We start from the raw sequence: 17,947 nt of genomic DNA, 5'->3' as shown, positions 1-17,947 counted from the left end.
AGACGAGACCTCGGACACAGCAAGACGAGCATCTTGAAGATACCTGGCCTGAAATGTTGAAAAAGGAAAACCACCAGATAGCTGATCCAATAGAACAACAACAACCCGAGAGTAGGATTTTGTACGTTATTTTCTGAGTTTGACCAAAATGCCCTTTACTAAAAAGTTTATATAACCATCTTCTGATGATAAAAGATCCAAGTACCGTCCATACAAATTGAATCTCTGCCAACTATGCACTTGACTAAAATACCCCTGCATCAGAACCTGCAAAATCAGAACCCAATTATCAATACAAATGTAATCCTATAAACATTCAGCTTGCTATGAAAACCTTGACAAATACTAAGATAATCTCACAAAAACCAATTCTTTCTTTCATATGTATGTGTTTTCTTTGAACAAATGTTTGCACTTATAGATCACATACATCATTCCTGTACCTTTCTATTACAGTCAGTCCTTAACAGTAACTGACATCATAGGCAAAAGAAACCAACTAATAAATATAGCAGAATATGCTTTATGAAAACATACATATGAACATGGAAGTTTAAAAATCCATTCTTGGATCCGATACCACCAGTCATCAACAAAAAATTCAGAGAAACTTTTAAAAATCTGTACGTAATAGAAGCTTAATAGTGAGAAGACGGTCTGATGAAATGATTCAAACACAATCCCAAATTTTAAACGATGATAGTTGGGGTCCAACAAGAAAAAACAGAATAAAAGACTCAACTTGTAATGTTTTAAGTAATACCACCGAAGCAACTTCTGATTAACCAGCCATAAAAGTAAGCAATAGGATCAGTCTCCCTTCCTTCTAAAAGAACATCCTTCTGTTAGTCTTGCACGACCACCAATCGGCTGGCACAACACCGTCTGACAGTTTCCACACACCACCACCGTTTGAGAGTGGCTGAATATGGTTGTTATGTTGAAACAACCCTGGAACTTGAAATCCATGAAGAAAGAGTTCGGAGATTGAACAAGTCGTTTGAGCTTATGCTTCCTCTTCGCCAACTCAGTTGGTGGATTAAGCAGATCAGCATCGTTTGGTAAAACCATCTTGTTTCGAGATGTATGTGAATCAAGAAGTCTTGGATATCAAAGAATAGAGCCGTGCAACAAAAACCTAAAAGAAAAAAAAGAGAGTCAATTAAAATCCAAGCATGAAGTGTTAAATTGAAGAACGAGATGAATAAATAAATCAAGACCTTTAGCCTTCAATTCAACTAGACAAAATACGTAGCCAATAAGGAAAGTCGATGACATGAGGAGGTGGTAGCAATGGGATATGTACAGGTGTTGAGCAGCTTCATCCAACATTGTTGTAATCATTGTCTAAGGAGGAAAAGTAGACGTCTAGACTGAAGGGTAAATATTTTCATCTAAATAGAAATGGGGTATTAAGAATTGGGAATAGGAAGTATAAAGCTAACAGTCGAAGTGGGGAGAAAGAAGATGATGACGTCAAGAAGCAAGATTAGGGAAAAGAAGGATACGAAGGGAAGGAGAAGATGTGGGGTTTCAAATTTCTGGGGATTTCCTTTCCCTCTAAACACTACACGAGAAGATGCTCTCCTGCAATGGTTGATTTTAACCTAGATACAGTAAGAAATTAGAACACATCAAAGGAGTAGGGGGTCGATTTTTTTCATTTCCAAAAACCTAAGTGTTATGAGAGAGATTATGAGAGGTGAAAAATTAGTCTGGTTTTTAGGGTAATGACTAAGGTTGTGGTTTCTTGGTGGCGGCAGGGGAGAAGAAGATAGCTCCGATGAAGGTCAGTGGTTGTGTCTAGGGTTAGAGAGAGGGGAGGTAGAGAATGGCTTTTTGCGATCCAGATGAGAGAGTGCAGAAGCGGGGTATTCAAAATTTTAGAATTTTAGAGACCCCCCTTTAAAAACGCGCGTTTAGTTAAAAAAATATAAAGCGACATTTTCAGATGACACACACTTAAAATAAGCGCCTTCCGTGTTTTTAATTTTGTTTTGTTTGGCACTAATTCTAGGGCACGCACAAATGCGTGTCCTCTATCCTTCAAATTTTGGAAAATTGACATTACTTTTTAAGGCACGTGCAAATGCGCGTCCTCTATCAGTGTGTGTCATTATTTGCGCGTCGTTAAAGGCTGTTTTTCTAGTAGTGATCCATGAACTAACATCAAAGTGTGGGTTTAACCAATACTTAAAATCCCTATTTTCTATGTACTCATGAATATTGTAGCAATCCATATCCAACGTCCAATCCCTATAGATAATCTACAAACGATCATCATAGTATAAATCAATGCGTACTCCTAAAGTATGAATGAATGAGGCATTTCGAATAAGTTAATATTCTGGAAGTAAAACATGCAAAGTGAAACACAAGAATAAATTAATTGACAAATGGTATCTCATAGCCCAATGCTCTTGGCATCCTCGAAGTGCTTAATCTTCCTTAAACCCTTTGTAGGAGGGAGCAGGGTTATCCTCTAATGACACGTGATTAATCACGAGTGCACCTTCTATTACTTTATGTCTGATGTAGTGGTATTTTTTTCGATGTGTCTGGATCTACCATGATCCTTTTGTTCGTTAGTTAAAGCCATCGCACCCTCTTTGTCGCATAATATCTCCATTGGTTCTTCGATTGATGGAACTACTCTAAGATCTCCAATAAAATTCTTCAACCATATTGCTTCCTTTGTTGCCTCACTTGATATGATGTACTTTGATTCACAAGTAGAATCAACCATCGTTTGCTGCTTCGAACTCTTCAAAGTCAGCGCTCCACCATTTAATTGAAAGACCCAGTTAGATTGTGAATAACTATTCTCACGACCTATTTGAAATTTGGTGTCACTATAACCATTCAAATTAAGTTATTTGCCACTAAAAACTAACATCATATCTTTCATTATTCACAAATACTTAATAATGTTTTTCACTACAGACCAATGAGCCAAACCGAGATTTCCCAGATATCTGCTAACCATGCTCAAAGCATAAGCCACATCAGGTAGAGTACATTCTATAGCATGTCGGATCGATCCTATAACAGAAGCATATGGGACTCGAATCATCATATCTATCTCTTTGTCACTACTAGGACAATGAGACCTGCTCAATTTTGATGGATTAGGTGTCTAATTCCATAACTATAATTGGTATGTACTTGATTTGATTGTAGCATGGTCCTTTTGGGTTGCCTTCACTCATGCAACTTGACATGATAATTAGTGGATAGATAGTAGAATTTATTATTTGAAATAATAAATTGGTACAAAAAATGATTTTATTAATATATTATAAGATTAATATATTATTTGGAAACATATTAATAATTAGTATTTAGTTAGAAATTAATTTGATATTAATTTTGGGATTAAAGGAACTGATTAATAATGGAGGGTCTATTTTGAAAATATTTGATAGTTGCAAAACTAGGCTGATGAACTCCTTAATTAGGAGTGGATGAAATCCTATAGGGAGGCCCTATAGATTTCGTCCAAGGCCTACTGGTAAGAAGTCCATGGGCTGCTTAAGCGTTAAGCAGGAAATTAGGGTTTCCACCTGAAAACCCTAGTAGCCCACAACCATATAAACCCCTTCATACACTAGTAATTCCGGCCTTATGCTTCTTTGAAGAGCCCTAGCTGATTTTCTTGTCTCTCCTCTTATCTTGTTGCATTGGGTGTTTGTGACTCCATTAGAGGTGCGACACTTTGGGCACTAAGCTTTCAAGAGTCAAGGATCTTCAAGGATTGTCTTGTTATTGCTATATAGCAAGTGAGGTAATCTTCTAAACCTAATTTCATATGAATTTTGATATTGTATGCAAGATCTAGGGTTATTGCTTTGGTATTAAATTTGCATGTTCAAAAGTGAAAAACTTATATCCAAAGCAATTAAGGTTGCATGATCACATAAGAATGTAGATATGCTCATAACCCATCAGTGGTATCAAAGCCTAGGATGTTTTTCAATTGAATTTATGCAATAGTGAATTGTTCAAAGCTTAAACAAAATCGATTTTGATGTCTGATCATGGAACTCGACGAGTTGGGTGAACTCGATGAGTTCCTTGCCCAACTCGACGAGTTGACTCGTTAGTTGCCTAAAATTCCGATTTTCAAATTTGATCTTGATTAGGATAATTGCCTTATTTCGTTTTTACTGCCTAAATTCGAATTTTTTTGAAAGGTAATATGATATCCATATAAAAATTAAAGGATTTGGTTAAATTTTTGGATTATGATAAGATTATCTTCCTAATTTAAATTTAACCTAGTATTTTGAAAAGGTTTAAACTACACCCTTTGGTTTTATAATTTAAATTTTAATTAAAAACTTTTAATTTTGAAATCTTAAATTTTAGAACCTTGGTATTTTTGAATAGTTTAAAAATACACCCTCATGGATTTTATTAATAATTAATTAAGTGTTTAACTAAAAGAGAATTAATAAATCCATAAAATGGTTTAAATTTAATTATATTAAAAGTTTAATTAATTAAATAATTAAACCCTAGTGTTTTAAATGTTTAAAATACACCCATATACTATTATAAAATTAAAAGTTTAATTTATATATATATATATATATATATATATATATATATATATATATATATATATATATATATATATATATATATATATATATGTATAAGATAAGTCAGTCTTATTGTTAGTAGGCCTCATTCACGAAGATGATCTATAACGGGTGTTTAAGGAAGCGACCTATAAAATGACCGTCATTGGGTATCCATTCTTACCCATCGCACTCTTGACTAGTGCAATGGTCGTTAGACGAACGGGTAGGATAGGACTTTAAACTATCATTCAAAGTATAATGAATTATAAAGTAACTAAACGCTTTTATTAAATTCTCAATCTTAGTTACTTTAGGAAAAATGTGAATTTGATGTTAACCAATGAAATTTCACATTACACCTTATTGGTCGTTAGTGGAGCATGTGTGGTTAATCGGCACACTAATGTGGGACTAATATTGTTGACAATGGGTTTCTCGTAAATTATTGTTGATCAATGGAGTGTATGTTGTTAACTGGCACATTGATTAGGTGATAAATGACATCGAGAGTACCAATCTAATTTGCATGGTTATTCACATCTTGTTTGTGATCGTCGGCATCCCAGTCACAAAGTGAGAGCATAATCGAGATTAAACATGCCATTGAAAATTTCAACGAATCTCAAAAGATCTAGGAACTTCATTGTAACGACTCAAATTTTTCAAACAATTTTTTTTTCATTTTTAAAACATATTTATTTCCATTAAAACAAGGCATAACTAGTTAATTATTCAGTCAATACAATTATTCAAATCCCAAGATCATAAAAACCATCTTCAGTGTGTATCGATCATGCCGGCGCCTTCCCACGGTCCTCGCTAGTACCTGAAATACATGCACAACAACTGTAAGCATAAATGCTTAGTGAGTTCCCCAATATACACTTACACACATACGCCTTTCCAGGCCCTGACCTTCCGGTCCTCATTACAACGCCTTCCGGCCCATAACATAATCGCCTTCCGGCCCACATATCATACATAGCATACATAACAATTAACTTACCACATATAGCATACATATCACATATCATATCTGACCTTCCGGTCACACAGTCAAACCCTTCCGGGTACAGTATAGTGAGAAGACTCACCTCGTATATGCTGAAAGCTAGCAACTCCTGAAATGACTCGTGCACAACCGACGAGCTACAACCTCCCTATAACATTACATGACTCATTAATACTTATCTCTTCTAAGTGTGACTATCCCTAAGAAGTCAGACTTAGGTCAACTCTGGTCAACGGTCAACGGTCAGCTCGACCGGACTCGGCGAGTCCCATGGCGACTCGGCGAGTCTAGTCGTCCTCACAAATTCCTGAATATTCCCTTTCTACTCGTCGAGTATTCCTCTTGACTCGACGAGGTCCTCGTGGAAGAATTGCGGGGCCACCCCGACTCCACTCGCCGAGTCTGATGAACAACTCGGCGAGTCCCAGTAAATCTTCAAGCTACTCGCCGAGTCTGAAGAACAACTCGGCGAGTCCATGCCATGCAGACGAGTAACTGCTTCCTGAATTTCGTATGGTCCAACAATATACAACCATGGGACCCTCTGGACGTCTAAACATCTCATTACTGGGGTAAAAACGTTTGGGTAACAACATCATAACCCATCAAATCACTAAATGGGTTTCATAAGCCCTAAACTTACATACACATCAAAATAACAGAATTGGTCCGAGTATTACCTGAAAACGCACTCTCTGTGTCCCCCAAATCTCAGGTCTCAATCCTCCTTGATATTCTTTTAGCCAAATCCCTCTTCTTCTTGCCTAACCAATTCTTCCAAGTTCCAAAAGCTTTCTCTCCTGCTCCAGACGTCCACAGCGATTAGGGTTCTTCTCAATCGACCAAAAGACTGAAAATGACGGCCTAAGAGGCTTTAAATACGATCCAAACTGAACGGTTAGGGTTTCTGCTGAACAGCGTCGACTCGCCGAGTCCATATCTGGACTCGTCGAGTCCAGTCGCGGACCCGCGACCAAGTCTGCGATCCTACTCGGCGAGTCTAGGCTCCAACTCGCCGAGTCCCCTCTTAAATCACCCCAAAAACATAATTTTAATAATACCTGAGATTCCGGGCTGTTACAACTCTCCCCCACTTGGATTAGACTTCGCCCTCGAAGTCTCACTCTGCAAATAGTTCCGGATGCTGCTCCCGCATTTCGCGCTCCGGTTCCCAAGTCATTTCTGATCCCTTACGGTGTTGCCATTGAACCAACACCAGAGGTACTTCCTTGTTCCTCAGAACCTTGATCTTCCGATCCCTGATCGCCACTGGTCTCTCCGCGTAATTCAGGCTCGCATCCACCTGAATATCCCCCAATGGAACCACTGCCGACTCATCGGCTATGCACTTCCTCAACTGCGATACATGAAAAGTGTCATGGATCTGACCCAACTCCGCTGGCAACTCCAACCGATAGGCTACCCGGCCTATCCTTGCAACCACACGAAATGGTCCAATATACCGGGGCCCCAATTTGCCCCTCTTCCTGAATCGAATCACTCCTTTCCAAGGAGAGACCTTCAGGAGAACGAAGTCGCCGACTTGAAATTCAAGCTCGGATCGGCGCCTGTCTGCATAACTCTTCTGTCGGCTCTGGGCAGTCAATAACCTTTGTCTCACTTGCTGAATCTGCTCTGTCGTCTGGAGTATGATCTCCGTGCTGCCCATCACTCTCTGTCCCACCTCTCCCCAGCAAATGGGAGTCCGACACCTCCTACCGTACAACAGCTCGAAAGGCGGCATACCAATGCTCGAATGGTGGCTGTTGTTGTAGGAAAACTCTGCCAATGGCAAATACGCATCCCAACTACCCCCGAAGTCTAACACACACGCCCGGAGCATGTCCTCCAGCGTCTGAATTGTCCGCTCGCTCTGACCGTCTGTCTGGGGATGGTATGCGGTACTAAAATGCAATTTAGTACCCAGCTCCTCATGGAATTTCTTCCAGAACCTGGAAGTGAAGCGCACATCGCGGTCTGACACAATTGAGATCGGCACCCCGTGCCGAGATACCACCTCTTTCACGTATATCTCCGCTAACTTTTCCGCTGAAGAACTCTCACTGATGGCAAGGAAGTGTGCACTCTTCGTCAACCTATCCACAATCACCCAAATTGCGTCAACTCCCCTAGCAGTCCTTGGCAATTTGGTGATAAAATCCATAGTGATCTGTTCCCACTTCCACTCGGGGATCTCCAATGGTTGTAACTTGCCATGCGGTCTCTGGTGCTCAGCCTTAACCCTACGGCAGGTCAAGCACCTCTCAACGAACCATGCCACGTCCCTCTTCATACAGGGCCACCAATATTCCTTCCTTAAGTCCAAATACATCTTTGTAGCACCGGGATGGATCGAGAATTTCGATCTATGAGCCTCTTCCATCAACGTAATACGCGTACCGCCCACAAACGGTACCCAAATCCGACCCTGAAACGTCATAAGGCCTCGACTATCCTTGACAAACTCTGAGATTAACCCCACAACCTGCTCTTTCTTCTGCATTTCGGGTCGCACAGCCTCTGCCTGGGCCCTACGAATATCATCCAATACAGGAGTCATCACGGTCAGTCTCAAGCATACATCTCGCAATGGAGTGCTCTCCGCCCTGCGGCTCAATGCATCGGCTACCACATTAGCCTTGCCTGGGTGGTACAGGATCTCACAATCATAATCCTTGACCACATCCAACCACCTCCTCTGACGCATATTTAGGTTGGGTTGATCCATCAAATACTTCAAACTCTTATGGTCCGTGTATATCGTACATCGAACCCCATACAAGTAGTGACGCCAAATCTTGAGAGCGAACACTACTGCCCCCAACTCTAAATCATGCGTGGGATATCTCGCCTCATGAGGCTTCAGCTGCCTCGACGCATAAGCTATCACATGACCCCTCTGCATCAACACTGCACCCAATCCCGAAATCGATGCGTCGCAATATACCACGAAATCTTCCATCCCTTCTGGGAGAGCTAATACCGGGGCTTCGCACAATCTCTGGCGAAGTGTCTCAAAGGAGGTCTGCTGCTCGGGCCCCCATGAGAATGTAACACCCTTCCGGGTCAATCTGGTGAGTGGCACTGCGATCTTGGAGAAATCCTTGATAAATCTCCGATAATACCCTGCCAACCCAAGGAAACTCCTGATCTCAGAGGGTGACTTCGGCACCTCCCAACTCATCACCGCCTCAACCTTGGCCGGATCGACTAATATCCCTTTCTGATTAACCACATGTCCTAGAAACTGGACCTCCCGCAACCAGAAGTCACATTTGGGGAACTTTGCATAAAGCTTCTCCGACCTCAATACCTCAAGGACCTCCCTCAAATGCTCCTCATGCTGCTCTCTAGATCTCGAATACACCAGAATGTCGTCGATAAATACGATCACTGACCGATCCAACATCGGCCTGCATACCCTGTTCATGAGATCCATGAACACAGCCGGGGCATTGGTGAGTCCAAAAGGCATCACCACAAACTCATAATGCCCATATCGCGTCCTAAACGCTGTCTTCTGGACGTCTTCATCCCGTACTCTCACCTGATGGTAACCTGACCTCAGATCGATCTTGGAAAACCAAGACGCTCCCTGCAACTGATCGAATAAATCATCGATCCTCGGCAACGGGTAACGGTTCTTGACTGTTAGCTTGTTCAACTCCCGGTAATCAATGCACATCCGGTGTGAACCATCCTTCTTCTTGACGAACAGAATAGGTGCTCCCCATGGCGAGCTGCTCGGCCGAATGAATCCCTTCCCCAGCAACTCCTGGAGTTGCGAGGACAACTCTTGCATCTCTGGAGGTGCAAGACGATAGGGCACTTTAGCAATAGGTGCTGCCCCCGGAATCAGATCGATATTAAACTCTACTTGCCTCACAGGCGGTACTCCCGGCAGTTCCTCGGGAAAAACATCTGAAAACTCACGCACCACAGGGACCTCCTTAATTGACTTCGGTCTCTCGGAAACCTCCCGCGTATCCATCACATACGCCACATAACCCTTACAGCCCTGCTGTAGACACTGCCTCGCTCTAGCGGCCGAACAAAAAGCTGATCCTGAACGGGTACCCTCACCGTACACCGAAAGAACTCCCCCACTATGGTCTCGTATGGTCACCAACTGGCGCTCACAGTCGATGACAGCGCCGAATCGGCCCAACCAGTCCATGCCCACGATGACACAGACATCCCCCATCGCAATAGGAATCAGGTCAATCGGGAATTCAACCCCGAAGATCTCTAGTACACCTCCCCGAAGAACCTCCGTAGCACAAATCACCTTCTCGTCAGCTATAGAGACTCTCAAAGGTCGACTCAACGACTCACGACTAACGCCAATATGCTGACTAAAGGCCAAGGACACAAAGGACCTACTCGCACCCGAGTCAAATAACACTAAGGCAGGCACCGAGTTCACAAGGAAAGTACCTACGCGCATAATAACATAAGCATAACATATCGACATTAAAAATAATTACATGAATTACAACATACCTGCCACAACATCGGGCGCAGCGCGGACCTCTTCCGCAGTCAGCTAAAAAGCTCTCCCACGAGCCCTCGGGGCCTCGACCTTCACCGGTCGAGTCTCAGTAGTCCTGGCAATAGGTGCAGATCCCTGACGAAGCTGCGGACACTCGACCTTTCGATGGCCGGTCTGGTTGCAATGGAAGCAAACCATAAACCCCTTGGGGCACTCCCTAGCAATGTGCCCCTCCTTGTCGCACTTGTAGCAGGCACCGGCTCGACACGCCCCATCGTGACCCTTGCCGCACTTTACGCAAGTGCGGTTCTTCGAACCTCCCGTCCTCGAATCGGCGGACTTGATCCGCTTGGCTGCCGGCTGAGACTGAGCCGGCCGCCGGTCTGCCTGCTGAGACTCGGCCTCCTCCCTGGCCTGAGTCTCTAACTCGATCTCACGCTTCCTGGCATTCGCCTGAAGCTCAGTAAAAGTATGATAAGTGGAGTTTGACACAAACTCCCGGATCTCCCTCCTCAGAACACCCAAGTACCGGCTCATCCGAGCCTGCTCTGTGGCCACCAGCTCGGGGCAAAACATCGCCCTCTCATGGAACTTCCGCGTGATCACCGCCACCGAATCAGTACCCTGCTTGAGGGTTAAGAACTCCTGAACCAATCGTTCCCGCTCCACCGGGGGAACGTACTCCTCCCTGAACATGGTAGTGAACCCCTCCCATGTCACTGCCGCAGTCTCTGCCAAAGTGAAGTTCGCCGTCACGAACTTCCACCAGTCCTTTGCTCCCAGACGGAGCTGGTTCAAAGCGAACCGTACCCTCAGGTGCTCCGGGCATGAACAAGTGTAGAAGCACCCCTCTATATCTGCGATCCACCTCATCGCAGCAATCGGATCCTGCGTCCCATCGAACTCTGGTGGCTTCGTGTTGCTGAACTCTCGGAACAGCAATGAATCACCCCCCTGTGGCCTAGCAGCGGCCACAGCTGCGGTAGCTGCAGCGGTTGCAGCCTCAGTCAATGCGGCGTACCGCTCGTCGAACGTCTCCATCAGGGTGGTCTTGATAGACCCAAACATCTCCGGGATCTCAGCCCGGATCGCCGCCGCCACCTCCTCGTGGATCATCTGACGAATATCCTCGTCACTCACACCGCTCGTACTTGCCCCGTGCCGCGGTCTAACCATGATATCTCTGAAATACAACATAAAACTATCAGAGATTCTACCAAGTATACTCGTACTCGACACGCAACCCTACTCAGTCCCAGATATCCAGGGATTCTTACTTGGGCCTCCCACTGACCCGGTGTCCTCGGTAGTACGGGCCCAATACTACCGACCACACCGCATCAATGTTCATCCCAAGTCCTCCTCCCCAAACTCCAGATAGTGAGTACTCTACTTCTGATACGCTCTGTCTACCCGCATACTAGCAAAGCATCTCATATAAGCAACTTCCCTAGACTAAGGCATCACAAATCAGGCCACTCTAGTCCTATCATGAATACCTAGTCTTCTAGCATGCATAACAATTCATATCATATAATATTGTAAGGTATTTTGGGGATCTTTACCGCTCGGCGCTGACTGATCGTACACACTGCTTCTTTCTTGCTTACCACAAAACCATTTACAAAAGTTTATGCCTTTATTTGAAAAGTTTCCTCAAATCCTCGGTTTGAGTTCAGTTACCCCCAAAGGTGCACCCGAATCCCTCAAACCAAGGCTCTGATACCAATTGTAACGACTCAAATTTTTCAAACAATTTTTTTTTCATTTTTAAAACATATTTATTTCCATTAAAACAAGGCATAACTAGTTAATTATTCAGTCAATACAATTATTCAAATCCCAAGATCATAAAAACCATCTTCAGTGTGTATCGATCATGCCGGCGCCTTCCCACGGTCCTCGCTAGTACCTGAAATACATGCACAACAACTGTAAGCATAAATGCTTAGTGAGTTCCCCAATATACACTTACACACATACGCCTTTCCAGGCCCTGACCTTCCGGTCCTCATTACAACGCCTTCCAGCCCATAACATAATCGCCTTCCGGCCCACATATCATACATAGCATACATAACAATTAACTTACCACATATAGCATACATATCACATATCATATCTGACCTTCCGGTCACACAGTCAAACCCTTCCGGGTACAGTATAGTGAGAAGACTCACCTCGTATATGCTGAAAGCTAGCAACTCCTGAAATGACTCGTGCACAACCGACGAGCTACAACCTCCCTATAACATTACATGACTCATTAATACTTATCTCTTCTAAGTGTGACTATCCCTAAGAAGTCAGACTTAGGTCAACTCTGGTCAACGGTCAACGGTCAGCTCGACCGGACTCGGCGAGTCCCATGGCGACTCGGCAAGTCTAGTCGTCCTCACAAATTCCTGAATATTCCCTTTCTACTCGTCGAGTATTCCTCTTGACTCGACGAGGTCCTCGTGGAAGAATTGCGGGGCCACCCCGACTCCACTCGCCGAGTCTGATGAACAACTCGGCGAGTCCCAGTAAATCTTCAAGCTACTCGCCGAGTCTGAAGAACAACTCGGCGAGTCCATGCCATGCAGACGAGTAACTGCTTCCTGAATTTCGTATGGTCCAACAATATACAACCATGGGACCCTCTGGACGTCTAAACATCTCATTACTGGGGTAAAAACGTTTGGGTAACAACATCATAACCCATCAAATCACTAAATGGGTTTCATAAACCCTAAACTTACATACACATCAAAATAACAGAATTGGTCCGAGTATTACCTGAAAACGCACTCTCTGTGTCCCCCAAATCTCAGGTCTCAATCCTCCTTGATATTCTTTTAGCCAAATCCCTCTTCTTCTTGCCTAACCAATTCTTCCAAGTTCCAAAAGCTTTCTCTCCTGCTCCAGACGTCCACAGCGATTAGGGTTCTTCTCAATCGACCAAAAGACTGAAAATGACGGCCTAAGAGGCTTTAAATACGATCCAAACTGAACGGTTAGGGTTTCTGCTGAACAGCGTCGACTCGCCGAGTCCATATCTGGACTCGTCGAGTCCAGTCGCGGACCCGCGACCAAGTCTGCGATCCTACTCGGCGAGTCTAGGCTCCAACTCGCCGAGTCCCCTCTTAAATCACCCCAAAAACATAATTTTAATAATACCTGAGATTCCGGGCTGTTACAACTCTCCCCCACTTGGATTAGACTTCGCCCTCGAAGTCTCACTCTGCAAATAGTTCCGGATGCTGCTCCCGCATTTCGCGCTCCGGTTCCCAAGTCATTTCTGATCCCTTACGGTGTTGCCATTGAACCAACACCAGAGGTACTTCCTTGTTCCTCAGAACCTTGATCTTCCGATCCCTGATCGCCACTGGTCTCTCCGCGTAATTCAGGCTCGCATCCACCTGAATATCCCCCAATGGAACCACTGCCGACTCATCGGCTATGCACTTCCTCAACTGCGATACATGAAAAGTGTCATGGATCTGACCCAACTCCGCTGGCAACTCCAACCGATAGGCTACCCGGCCTATCCTTGCAACCACACGAAATGGTCCAATATACCGGGGCCCCAATTTGCCCCTCTTCCTGAATCGAATCACTCCTTTCCAAGGAGAGACCTTCAGGAGAACGAAGTCGCCGACTTGAAATTCAAGCTCGGATCGGCGCCTGTCTGCATAACTCTTCTGTCGGCTCTGGGCAGTCAATAACCTTTGTCTCACTTGCTGAATCTGCTCTGTCGTCTGGAGTATGATCTCCGTGCTGCCCATCACTCTCTGTCCCACCTCTCCCCAGCAAATGGGAGTCCGACACCTCCTACCGTACAACAGCTCGAAAGGCGGCATACCAATGCTCGAATGGTGGCTGTTGTTGTAGGAAAACTCTGCCAATGGCAAATACGCATCCCAACTACCCCCGAAGTCTAACACACACGCCCGGAGCATGTCCTCCAGCGTCTGAATTGTCCGCTCGCTCTGACCGTCTGTCTGGGGATGGTATGCGGTACTAAAATGCAATTTAGTACCCAGCTCCTCATGGAATTTCTTCCAGAACCTGGAAGTGAAGCGCACATCGCGGTCTGACACAATTGAGATCGGCACCCCGTGCCGAGATACCACCTCTTTCACGTATATCTCCGCTAACTTTTCCGCTGAAGAACTCTCACTGATGGCAAGGAAGTGTGCACTCTTCGTCAACCTATCCACAATCACCCAAATTGCGTCAACTCCCCTAGCAGTCCTTGGCAATTTGGTGATAAAATCCATAGTGATCTGTTCCCACTTCCACTCGGGGATCTCCAATGGTTGTAACTTGCCATGCGGTCTCTGGTGCTCAGCCTTAACCCTACGGCAGGTCAAGCACCTCTCAACGAACCATGCCACGTCCCTCTTCATACAGGGCCACCAATATTCCTTCCTTAAGTCCAAATACATCTTTGTAGCACCGGGATGGATCGAGAATTTCGATCTATGAGCCTCTTCCATCAACGTAATACGCGTACCGCCCACAAACGGTACCCAAATCCGACCCTGAAACGTCATAAGGCCTCGACTATCCTTGACAAACTCTGAGATTAACCCCACAACCCGCTCTTTCTTCTGCATTTTGGGTCGCACAGCCTCTGCCTGGGCCCTACGAATATCATCCAATACAGGAGTCATCACGGTCAGTCTCAAGCATACATCTCGCAATGGAGTGCTCTCCGCCCTGCGGCTCAATGCATCGGCTACCACATTAGCCTTGCCTGGGTGGTACAGGATCTCACAATCATAATCCTTGACCACATCCAACCACCTCCTCTGACGCATATTTAGGTTGGGTTGATCCATCAAATACTTCAAACTCTTATGGTCCGTGTATATCGTACATCGAACCCCATACAAGTAGTGACGCCAAATCTTGAGAGCGAACACTACTGCCCCCAACTCTAAATCATGCGTGGGATATCTCGCCTCATGAGGCTTCAGCTGCCTCGACGCATAAGCTATCACATGACCCCTCTGCATCAACACTGCACCCAATCCCGAAATCGATGCGTCGCAATATACCACGAAATCTTCCATCCCTTCTGGGAGAGCTAATACCGGGGCTTCGCACAATCTCTGGCGAAGTGTCTCAAAGGAGGTCTGCTGCTCGGGCCCCCATGAGAATGTAACACCCTTCCGGGTCAATCTGGTGAGTGGCACTGCGATCTTGGAGAAATCCTTGATAAATCTCCGATAATACCCTGCCAACCCAAGGAAACTCCTGATCTCAGAGGGTGACTTCGGCACCTCCCAACTCATCACCGCCTCAACCTTGGCCGGATCGACTAATATCCCTTTCTGATTAACCACATGTCCTAGAAACTGGACCTCCCGCAACCAGAAGTCACATTTGGGGAACTTTGCATAAAGCTTCTCCGACCTCAATACCTCAAGGACCTCCCTCAAATGCTCCTCATGCTGCTCTCTAGATCTCGAATACACCAGAATGTCGTCGATAAATACGATCACTGACCGATCCAACATCGGCCTGCATACCCTGTTCATGAGATCCATGAACACAGCCGGGGCATTGGTGAGTCCAAAAGGCATCACCACAAACTCATAATGCCCATATCGCGTCCTAAACGCTGTCTTCTGGACGTCTTCATCCCGTACTCTCACCTGATGGTAACCTGACCTCAGATCGATCTTGGAAAACCAAGACGCTCCCTGCAACTGATCGAATAAATCATCGATCCTCGGCAACGGGTAACGGTTCTTGACCGTTAGCTTGTTCAACTCCCGGTAATCAATGCACATCCGGTGTGAACCATCCTTCTTCTTGACGAACAGAATAGGTGCTCCCCATGGCGAGCTGCTCGGCCGAATGAATCCCTTCCCCAGCAACTCCTGGAGTTGCGAGGACAACTCTTGCATCTCTGGAGGTGCAAGACGATAGGGCACTTTAGCAATAGGTGCTGCCCCCGGAATCAGATCGATATTAAACTCTACTTGCCTCACAGGCGGTACTCCCGGCAGTTCCTCGGGAAAAACATCTGAAAACTCACGCACCACAGGGACCTCCTTAATTGACTTCGGTCTCTCGGAAACCTCCCGCGTATCCATCACATACGCCACATAACCCTTACAGCCCTGCTGTAGACACTGCCTCGCTCTAGCGGCCGAACAAAAAGCTGATCCTGAACGGGTACCCTCACCGTACACCGAAAGAACTCCCCCACTATGGTCTCGTATGGTCACCAACTGGCGCTCACAGTCGATGACAGCGCCGAATCGGCCCAACCAGTCCATGCCCACGATGACACAGACATCCCCCATCGCAATAGGAATCAGGTCAATCGGGAATTCAACCCCGAAGATCTCTAGTACACCTCCCCGAAGAACCTCCGTAGCACAAATCACCTTCTCGTCAGCTATAGAGACTCTCAAAGGTCGACTCAACGACTCACGACTAACGCCAATATGCTGACTAAAGGCCAAGGACACAAAGGACCTACTCGCACCCGAGTCAAATAACACTAAGGCAGGCACCGAGTTCACAAGGAAAGTACCTACGCGCATAATAACATAAGCATAACATATCGACATTAAAAATAATTACATGAATTACAACATACCTGCCACAACATCGGGCGCAGCGCGGACCTCTTCCGCAGTCAGCTGAAAAGCTCTCCCACGAGCCCTCGGGGCCTCGACCTTCACCGGTCGAGTCTCAGTAGTCCTGGCAATAGGTGCAGATCCCTGACGAAGCTGCGGACACTCGACCTTTCGATGGCCGGTCTGGTTGCAATGGAAGCAAACCATAAACCCCTTGGGGCACTCCCTAGCAATGTGCCCCTCCTTGTCGCACTTGTAGCAGGCACCGGCTCGACACGCCCCATCGTGACCCTTGCCGCACTTTACGCAAGTGCGGTTCTTCGAACCTCCCGTCCTCGAATCGGCGGACTTGATCCGCTTGGCTGCCGGCTGAGACTGAGCCGGCCGCCGGTCTGCCTGCTGAGACTCGGCCTCCTCCCTGGCCTGAGTCTCTAACTCGATCTCACGCTTCCTGGCATTCGCCTGAAGCTCAGTAAAAGTATGATAAGTGGAGTTTGACACAAACTCCCGGATCTCCCTCCTCAGAACACCCAAGTACCGGCTCATCCGAGCCTGCTCTGTGGCCACCAGCTCGGGGCAAAACATCGCCCTCTCATGGAACTTCCGCGTGATCACCGCCACCGAATCAGTACCCTGCTTGAGGGTTAAGAACTCCTGAACCAATCGTTCCCGCTCCACCGGGGGAACGTACTCCTCCCTGAACATGGTAGTGAACCCCTCCCATGTCACTGCCGCAGTCTCTGCCAAAGTGAAGTTCGCCGTCACGAACTTCCACCAGTCCTTTGCTCCCAGACGGAGCTGGTTCAAAGCGAACCGTACCCTCAGGTGCTCCGGGCATGAACAAGTGTAGAAGCACCCCTCTATATCTGCGATCCACCTCATCGCAGCAATCGGATCCTGCGTCCCATCGAACTCTGGTGGCTTCGTGTTGCTGAACTCTCGGAACAGCAATGAATCACCCCCCTGTGGCCTAGCAGCGGCCACAGCTGCGGTAGCTGCAGCGGTTGCAGCCTCAGTCAATGCGGCGTACCGCTCGTCGAACGTCTCCATCAGGGTGGTCTTGATAGACCCAAACATCTCCGGGATCTCAGCCCGGATCGCCGCCGCCACCTCCTCGTGGATCATCTGACGAATATCCTCGTCACTCACACCGCTCGTACTTGCCCCGTGCCGCGGTCTAACCATGATATCTCTGAAATACAACATAAAACTATCAGAGATTCTACCAAGTATAATCGTACTCGACACGCAACCCTACTCAGTCCCAGATATCCAG

At 46.0% G+C, this 17,947-nt stretch overlaps 1 protein-coding gene across 1 annotated transcript; it reads right to left on the bottom strand.

Moving 5' to 3' along the window:
• Positions 1-797: 797 nt before the first annotated feature.
• Positions 798-1,133, bottom strand: LOC111902852 (40S ribosomal protein S27-2). Its single transcript, XM_023898667.3, has one exon. It carries the CDS (start codon positions 1,069-1,071, stop codon positions 811-813), a length of 261 nt encoding a protein of 86 aa, XP_023754435.1. The 5' UTR covers positions 1,072-1,133; the 3' UTR covers positions 798-810.
• Between the last annotated feature and the right edge of the window lie 16,814 nt (positions 1,134-17,947).

The sequence above is a fragment of the Lactuca sativa genome, chromosome 7, assembly GCF_002870075.4.
Source record: "Lactuca sativa cultivar Salinas chromosome 7, Lsat_Salinas_v11, whole genome shotgun sequence".
Lineage (NCBI taxonomy): Eukaryota > Viridiplantae > Streptophyta > Magnoliopsida > Asterales > Asteraceae > Lactuca > Lactuca sativa.
The sequence above is the reverse complement of the archived record's forward strand: the minus strand, read 5'-3'. Positions and strand labels throughout refer to the sequence as shown.

Bases quoted from the DNA above. Each gene is read 5' to 3' on its own strand.
- LOC111902852 (XM_023898667.3), bottom strand. From the start codon at position 1,071: ATGGTTTTACCAAACGATGCTGATCTGCTTAATCCACCAACTGAGTTG.